This window comes from Pseudoliparis swirei, chromosome 21, assembly GCF_029220125.1.
Source record: "Pseudoliparis swirei isolate HS2019 ecotype Mariana Trench chromosome 21, NWPU_hadal_v1, whole genome shotgun sequence".
NCBI classification, from domain to species: Eukaryota; Metazoa; Chordata; class Actinopteri; order Perciformes; family Liparidae; genus Pseudoliparis; species Pseudoliparis swirei.
Window position 1 is genome coordinate 5,929,528 of NC_079408.1, and position 9,297 is coordinate 5,938,824.

Consider the following 9,297-nt stretch of genomic DNA (forward strand, 5'->3'; position numbering starts at 1 on the left):
ACGTCGGCGAGACGCTCGTGTAGGAATGCGACGACGTTGTCGAGGGGTTTCACGTTACGCCTCCGGGCCGACGGCCGCTGACTCATGAAGTGATGTCACGGCACGGAGGGTTACAGTTTCCACCGGCTGCCATGTTGTCTGAGCCTTTAAGATGATGGTGGCGAGACAACGCCTTTAGAACTCGTTATGACATCGAAGTGACGGCGGTGGAGAACGCATTTTTCATAACTCATTCAGTTACTGCTTTTTTTAATTTTATTGAGCTGACCACATTATAATATTTTCTCACATGTATATACTTTCTCCTCCGGGCTGAATAAACTCTTGGAGTTCCAAAGGCGTTTCATCTTCAACTACTAACTCGTCCAGCAGGAGAGAACTCCTTTTCTTTTATGCTCTAATTAATTGGAAACAGTAATTTCCAGTAAATATTCCCCAAAAACGGCAAAAGTTCAATCATCTTAGTTATTATCTATAAAATCCAGATACACTCGTCTACTGATGTATTTCTCCCTTATTTGATTCAGCCTGTAACCATCCATCATCATCCACGGTTAAACCACATGACCTCTAAACGTCAAGGTCACCCTTCAATAAATTAACATTTTGTCCGTGAAGACGCAATTTCTAATGCAGGTTTTTCTATTTTCTCCATATTTAAGAATGGCGGCGAATGAACCGTCGTTCATATCGATGCAGTTGAAGATATTAGAACAGCGGCACAAACAGAAACTAAACCTAAAGGCGCTGGATGCAGTGCTGTTCGGCCCTCCTCTCCGTGAGTACGCCGTGCATTTATAAAACCAGAAGCACATCGACTCAACCGTAAATATACTCTCGTGCAGTCAGAACAATTCAATGAAATATGCAGCGTGTCCCGACGCCACCCATCTCCTCCTTCCTCCCGCCGCAGGTCCGCAACACAACTGGATGAAAGACTTCATCCTCATGGTTTCCATAGTGATTGGCGTCGGGGGCTGCTGGTTTGCCTACGTGCAGAACAAGTCCAGCAAGGTGCACATGTCTCAGATGATGAGGGATCTGGAGAGCCTGCAGAACGCAGAGGAAAACCTCCTGGACCTGCAGAGCCGGTAAGACGAGGGAACGCAGCCAACGCACGCACGGGTCGTTATCACGGCGGCTCGTGTTCAGGCTGGTCGAGAAGAACCGGAGCGAAGTTATTAAGAACCTATAGGGACATTACGTACAGCAAATTACCTTTTTACACACACACACACACACACAGTCCTGATGAAGTTGGGATCAGATTGTCTCGAACAGGTTGGATAAGATACTGTTTACGACTTGTGTGATCCATCTACTCTCCAATATCTCCACAGCGTCGTAAAGTAAAACATAATAATAATCTAAATTAATTAGAACAATTAAAATGGAATAATTTAAAAAAAAATACAAATATTTTGGATTAATATTTTGCATTTTAATGTAATTAAATTCGAATTAAATTGAATTGCAATCAATTATTAAAATAAATTCAATTAATTGCATATCTCGATATTTGCGTTCCTTCTCATAAACATTAACTTAAAGCACCGTGTAGAAATATATCTTGGGGATATTTAGAAATTATTTATTGATTGTCTTTATCGTTAATAATAATGCTTACTAATGTCACTTAAGCACCAATGTGGCCATAACACAATTATAATAGACACAATTTAACACGGGCTGCTCACGGTGCTTCTAGAGGAGGGGGGTCAGAGCCACGCCCCCTGGTCAGTTGATGGAGGGCACACACACACACACACACACGTACGTCAGCGGTGTGGTCCTGCAGCAATCTGACAGCACCATCAGTTACAGTTATATAACCTCTAGAACTCAACCATCTTGTTTTTCACATATGTATTCGGGCGACAACATAAAAAATATGACGACAGACATTCAAAGCTTTATTGGAAAACATCAATATGAGCTTTTTTTAATGTCAAAGAAATGACATCCACACAGCCCCGTGTGTATGTAATGATCTTCTCTCCAGCCCGCAGTATAAATACGGCGCGTTAACGTTCGACTGACTCTACATCTCGTCTCAGGCTGGAAAAGGCTCAGGAGGAGAACCGGACGGTGGCCGTGGAGAAGCAGAACCTGGAGCAGAAGATGAGGGACGAGATCAACGGGGCCAAGACGGAGGCTTACCGGCTCCGGGAGCTGCGGGAGGGCGCCGAGTGCGAGCTCAGCCGGCTGAAATACGCCGAGGAGGAGCTCGTACAGGTAGAGCGTCTCCAGACTGCCCACTGTCCCTGAATGCCTCTTGGGGGGGGGGGGGGGAGGGATTTATAACAATTATTCGCATGTTCAAATGCACGGCATTTACATCTTCAACTCGCATGGCTGATGTATTCCACTCTGTATGAATGGAAATGTGTTCATGCGGGAAAGATTATTAAATCTTATTAAAATTAAAATAAAAAAATGCTTTTTCCCCCCCGCCCAGCGCCGCCACATCGAAGAGTTCCTCTCTCTAGCATTCATTCATCTGAAAGTCAACTTGAAGCATTTGACCAGAGGCTTTAAAAAAAAAGTGTCCCCCCCCCCCCCCCCTCTGCAGGTGCGTAAGGCCCTGAAGCGGGCGGAGAAGGAGATGCACTCGGAGCGGTCGGTGCCCGAGGCGCTCCAGAAGTGGCTGCAGCTCACGTACGAGGTGGAGGTCCAGTACTACAACATCAAGAAGCAGAACGCCGAGTTTCAGCTGTCCGTCGCCAAAGAAGAGGTGACGCCGCCGTCCGCTCGCGGGCCGAGACTGAGATTTATTTAACGTGTGGAACACATGCGTTAGATTTCTATGCATGTTTTGATAAATCATGTGAACTTTAGGATCCAAGACGCACATCCACAGGCCCGACCGGCCTTTAGGTACACGGCCGTCACACTGAAGTACTCTAAGCATTCAATCATATTTACAGGGTCCGTACGGTCATGGAAAACCTGGAAAAGTCATGGAATTTTAAAATGGTCATTTCCAGGCCTGGAAAAGTCATGGAAAAAAACTTCAATCATAAAAGTTTTGGAAAAGTCATGGAAATTTGTTGTAATCACATGTTCATTTACGCCGAGTTTGAAATAATTAATGTTTTTTAAAGAAAGACGCTCAAAATATCAGCCGGCGTACGCTCTCGATACGCAACATTTTCTAAAATGTTCATGTATAAACCGAGATTTCAGTTTGGTCATGGACATTTGGTTTAAAGTCATGGAAAAGTCCTGGAAATCCATTGGTCAAAATGTGTAAGAACCCTGTATTTACCACGAGAGCTCGCTTGTTGACGGCCGGTGTTGTTCAGAGGCGGTGAAGTGTCATTTATGCGATATTTTTGCTGGTCGGGTGAAGAATGACGTGGATCCGCTGACGGCAAAATAGAATTCTTTAGCCGAGCGCCTAAAAATGAAGAAATGTGTCTTAATATGTATTTTAGACGTTACTCTATTTAAAATGTTAATATATTTGATTCATTTTCAAGTAAGATTTCAAATTATTTTCTTTTATTCAATGTACACTACTGTTCAAGAGTTTGGGGTCACTTAGAAATGTCTTTATTTTTCAAAGAAAAGCACTGTTTTTTCAATAAAGATAACATTAATCAGAAATACACACTATACATTGTTAATGTGGTAAATGACTATTCTAGGTGAAACGTCTGGTTTCTAATGAAATATCTCCAGAGGTGTATAGAGGCCCATTTCCATCAACGATCACTCCAGTGTTCTAATGGTACATTGTGTTTGCTAATCGCCTTAGAAGACTAATGTCTGATTAGAAAACCCTTGTGCAATTATGCTAGCACAGCTGAAAACAGTTATGCTGGTGATATAAGCTATACAACTGGCCTTCCTTTGAACTTGAAGTTTGAAGAACAAAATGTATACTTCAAATATTAATCATTATTTCTAACCTTGTCAATGTCTTGACTATATTTTCTATTCAATTTTCAATTCATTTGATAAATAAAAGTGAGTTTTCATGGAAGACACGAAATTGTCTGGATGACTCCAAACTTTTGAACAGGAGTGTATGTGATACATATAACAGAATTTATATTATTAAGGGTTACATGTTTCCAATTAGTTTCTCATTAATGTGGCCAAATTCTGTTTTTCTTATTTTTTCAAACCCAAACTCAATTAAATCGTAAATTCCCATCAAAGCCTTGAAGTTGGGTGAACTCGAAACAGATTTATTTGGATATAAATTATTTGATATGAGCCCGATGAGGGTTTCAATGAAAAACGGTTCTGGGACCTTCCCGGGCTTTTCCACCATGTTCTGAATGTCATTTCTATTTATCTCCAAAACAAGAAAACCCCTTTTAAAGCATTTTATATCTGAGAGAGAAAGAAATTAACCGAGTTAATCTTGCACAGTTCAAATAGTGTTTTCCAATGCTTCGTGTGTTTATCAATCCCAGGCAGAGAAAATCAAGAAGAAGCGCGGCTCTGTGTTCGGGACGCTTCAGGTGGCCCACAGCTCCTCCCTGGACGAGGTGGACCGCAAGATACTCGAAGCAAAGTAAGAAACAACGTGCGGAAGTGCTGCGATGGAATTACAGTCGTTATTAATACAAAATATGACAAGGAAGGTCATATTGAACAGCGGCTTATGTTGCGATGGCACATCACCGAGACGGCCGTATGGGAATCAATCGATGGAGGAGCAGCGGTCGTCGTGCTGTTAGCGGTATTTATTACGGTACACGTGGAGTCGGGATCAAATGACCCTTTTGATGCCATCTTTTGGGATTTTTTTTTTAGGGCATTAACTGTTTCGTACTCGCAGCATTTAAATAATAAAATAAAAAATGGTGATAATATTTGACGAGTATTTCTAGTTATTTAACCGCATCCTGCTTTTACACTTATAGCACACACGGCACATTGTATTCCAGATATACGTTAAAAAAAATTTATATATATATATAAAAAGAAAATTAAAATATTTTTTTTAATATAAAAGAAGTCTTCTCTGCCCACCGTGATAAATAATTTATTTGTGTTTAAAAGCCTAAAATAAAAAAGGGGGGAAAAAAGCACCTGAAAGAGAATAAAGTCACGTCTTACTGCGGGACCACTTTAAGAGGCACGAGTCCTTTAGACCATTACATGTCGGAATAGAACCAGCAGGCGTGACAACACTGTCCGAAACCTGATAAATCAAAGCAAAGATGGCTTCTGACAATACATGCAATAAGTGCACAATAAGAGTTGCCCCCCCCCCCCCCCCTCCCCTGCAGGAAGGCCCTGTCGGAGGTGACGGCGTGCCTGAGGGAGCGGCTGCACCGCTGGCAGCAGATTGAGAAGCTCTGCAACTTCACGGTGGTCAACAACTCGGGGCTGCCGACGCTGACGGCCAGCCTCTACTCGGACCACAGCTGGGTGGTGATGCCGCGGGTCTCGGTGCCCCCCTACCCCATCGCCAGCGGAGTGGATGACCTGGACGAGGACACGCCTCCCATCATTCCACAGTTCACGAGTGAGTAAAGCGGGGGAAATCCGCGGGGGAATCGATTCACGCAGACGGACGCCGTGAAGTGTTTTTTAAAATGACCCCTCCCTTCCCCCCCCCCCCCCCCAGCGGCCACGCTGATCCGGCCCTCGCTGATGCGCAGCAGCAGCCTGTGCCGTTCCCGCCGCAGCCTGCTGAGCTCGCCGCAGTCCTCGCTGATGTCCGCGGACCCCGACCTGCTGTCCATGGCCGGCTCGTCCCTCTCCTATCGCGCCGAGGCAGACGACGAACATATCATGTTCAGCTCGGATAGGAGGGGGTATGTAGCGGTGGCCGGGACGCCGCGGAATGCTTTTACAGTTTGGACTCACAGGTGTTTCATCCAGACATTCACACAGACGCTTTGAGCTTGAACTGCCATGTGTGACCCGGTGTGTGTGTGGAGGGCGGAGAGACACGCCGTCTTCAGTTCACGTCAGATAGCATCAGTTTGTCCCCGATTTCACTGACTAATGTATTTAGTTAAGACGAAATTAAACCCCAATAAAAGTTAGATTCATGTCAAATGCGTGACAAATAATATCCGATAACTAACAAAGAGACAAAAACAACCAGCAAGCTTTTAATCTTTTAAATGTCGCCTTAGACCGGACAGGATAAGTTTTAGTTTCGCATTTTTATGAAATAGGCAGCCCTTGAGAATTGATTTCCAAAACTAAACTTGTATAGCGAGTGTCAAACATTTATTAGAGCCTTTAATATATATATATAATAATGCAGTAGTGGGGGAAAAAAATAACACGTTTGTCACATATTGCATCATGTGACAAAGACAAATAGTTACACATGGATGTACTTGTTTTGGGCGGGGCCGACTACCTGTGAGCTCATTAAGAGCAAACAGATGACATCATACCCCGGAGACCAACCGGCTGGAATATAACCGACTGGCTCCAAGTCGTTTCCTCTTCAATAGTTTGTGGTAATTTTTTTACGTGTCACATGCGAGCAGAATATAGATTTAAAGGATTCAGACAAAAGGCCACACAATGCAGCTTCTTCTTCTTCTTCGGTTTTTACTCTGGAAGTTGTACAAATCCCCCCCAAAAAATGTGTATATATATAGTCATATTAACAAAGTAGTTCAAATTAAATGAGCCGGTGGAATTCATATGATTATTTTTGTGATTTTTCTCTCTCGTAAAGTTCCACGCGAAATTTAAAAATGACATGCCCTCCTTTATTAAGACGGGCGAACTAATGAACACGTGCTCTCCTCAGGGAACCGGCTCAGGACTGCAGCTCCGACACGGACTCTCTCGGCTCTTCCTTGGGCCGCAAGCAGCTGCACAGCCCCTGCACGGCGGGCTCGGAGACCCCGTACCGCCGGATCTCCCGCGAGGAGCTGCTGCTGTTGAGCCAGAGCGGCGAGCTCCCCGCCTCCTGCTGCTCCGCCCACACCAGCAGCACGGGCAGCCTCAGGGGCTCCACCCCGCCTCCCGCTCCCCCTCCCGGCACCCCCTCCGGCCCGCCCTCCACCTCGGCGTCCCCTGCCCTGGAGCGCCGCCCGTTCGCGCACAAAGGCTCGCCCGACATCACCCGCGGCATCCCCGAGTCCCAGAGCCTGACCTTCTCGCAGGGCGGCGCCCCCTCCGCGTCCAGCAGGGGGATGTACAACGGCATCCTGGAGAAGTCCTACAGCTACGGCCAGCTGCCCACCAGCATGCTGCCCCACGCGGGCCGCTACCCGTCTCTGACCTCCCTGGACTCGGAGGGCCGCGGCATGGGCAGGGAACACAAGCTCCAGAGCACCTCGTCCCAGGACTCCAGCGACAACGGAGAGAAAATCAAGCGCTCCTCCTCGAAAATCAAGAGCTTATTTAAGAAGAAGAAATAAAAAAATAAAAACTTGCAGAGGTGAGGTCGTGTATGAGAGAGAGAGAGGAATAATATAAAGAGTTGTTTTAGCCCTAATACACACACACAAAAAAATATTGACATCACTGTAAGCTAAAACATTACATTTTCTCTCATGTTTTCTTCATCAAAGACGGAATGTAGTCTGGGCGTCTTTAAACTCTTCAGACTGGTAGCCTTATTTTTCAATAATGCCTTTTTATTTAGTTCACTCACGTGGGAAACTGACATGGGTCAAGGAAAGGTCAAAGGTCATGATATAGTCATCCAGACACCCCCCCGCCCCAAAAAAATAAACGTGACCCGTCTACAGTCATTTGAACCAAAAGGATGTGTGAGGGTCTGATGGTGCAGTCCATACGTGTGTTTATTATCAAGTACATAAATATGTTCGGACTCTGTGGCGACGGCGTTACATCACCGTGACAACCGGCTCATCGGACGTCCGACGCGCTTTCCTCCGCCGGTCGAATGGCGGATTCCGGCTTGCGAAGCGATCGAGTCGTAAACTCACGACCTCGATCTATTCGCCTTCAGAAATAATCCCGCTAAAAAGGTTCGTTGCACTACTGCTCTCCTGATATTTCGGGGAGATACGTCGTCCGCCGCTCGCGAACGAAATATTGAATATAGGTATAGAGGTGAGAGGCGGCGTGGCAGTGGAGACGCAGCACAGCATCGGCATGGGTCTCTCAATATATATATAAATTATATATATAAAATGTATATATATATAAATATATATACACACTTTGTTTTCACGTGGTTATGTTCTTAGAGATGTTTTTAAAAAGATTTATATTGGTGGGGATTCCTCCTGTATGAACTGATCCTGACCGGAGAGTTTATTGAATATGCAGATTTAACCCGCACCAGTCAGTTTTCGTAAAAATCTAGCCGTCCCGTACTACTTGACCCCCCCCTGTAGGCAAGCCAACCACCATCTCAAGTAGCCTGTCCCCTTGTGCAGATTTGGTAAACATGTCTCGTCGTGTTCGGAGGGCCGTACTCATGCCACATCTTAGGGATACGCGAGTTCCAAGAAGTCTAAAAAAAAAAAACATATTAAAAAGTCTAATGTAATGTGACGACATGGGCCTCTATCATCTGTGTTTCCAGGGTTTTATGTACTAGACAAACACTAAGGATTATATTTCTATAAAGGAACTATGTCATCAAGATCTGACGGACCACCATCCTCTCCCCACCACACACACACACACACGAAGCTCGAAGCCGACCCATGCAATACGGTTCTGTTCCTCTGGGCCCGCGCCGAGCGCACTGATGTCAAGAGCTCCTGCTTCACACTGACTTCTGCCTTCATCCGGGACCTAGTCCGTCACCGCTGCAGCTTCATAACAATAAATAATATTTAAAGAACACGTGACGGGAGGTCGGGGGCACGAGGCGCGACGCGAGGATCCGGTGGTTTCTGTTTTTAGGATTAGGAAAACGAGCTTGGTGGCAATACAGCACACAATGAAGGAGATGGAAGAGAGACGTGCGAGGCGAGGATGTATATGTTTATGAATGTTTACGAGACATTAGGGTGTTTTTTTGGAGAACATTTTCTGTGTGAATATTTGTATACTGTAGAATTAATAATAAAACAACAATGGAGGCATCATAGATGTTGCAGAGTCGTGTTTGAATAAAGCACTTTTATTTTTTAGAGGTTATGATTAGATTGTTTAATTGTCACCATATCGTCAGAATCTCTAAATTTGTGACTTTTTTTCGAACTGGGATTTTTGGAGGCCCCATCCTCACGGCAGAGGGCAGAAGAGTGGGGAAGGGGAACAATACCATCATCATCATCCTCCTCCTGACACACCATTTGTCTCGAGAGTGGGGAAACCGCGATACACCGAAGGAGCGCGTGCATCATCGCTTTATCAATATAGAGTGCACGTGAC

General features: G+C 45.1%; 1 protein-coding gene across 3 annotated transcripts in view; it reads left to right on the plus strand.

Moving 5' to 3' along the window:
• stim2b (stromal interaction molecule 2b) overlaps window positions 1-9,010 on the plus strand; it is a 34,927-nt gene extending 25,917 nt beyond the window's left edge. For 2 of the 3 annotated variants that reach the window (XM_056442604.1, XM_056442606.1), the window contains 8 exons: window positions 663-778; window positions 914-1,091; window positions 2,058-2,235; window positions 2,573-2,734; window positions 4,428-4,528; window positions 5,250-5,488; window positions 5,591-5,834; window positions 6,743-9,010. In XM_056442604.1, coding sequence (XP_056298579.1) covers window positions 663-778; window positions 914-1,091; window positions 2,058-2,235; window positions 2,573-2,734; window positions 4,428-4,528; window positions 5,250-5,488; window positions 5,591-5,834; window positions 6,743-7,358 — 1,834 coding nt within the window. In that variant the 3' untranslated portion in view covers window positions 7,359-9,010. The remainder of the gene's footprint in view (window positions 1-662; window positions 779-913; window positions 1,092-2,057; window positions 2,236-2,572; window positions 2,735-4,427; window positions 4,529-5,249; window positions 5,489-5,590; window positions 5,835-6,742) is intronic. The other variant, XM_056442605.1, reaches the window with a different exon arrangement.
• Window positions 9,011-9,297: the final 287 nt, after the last annotated feature.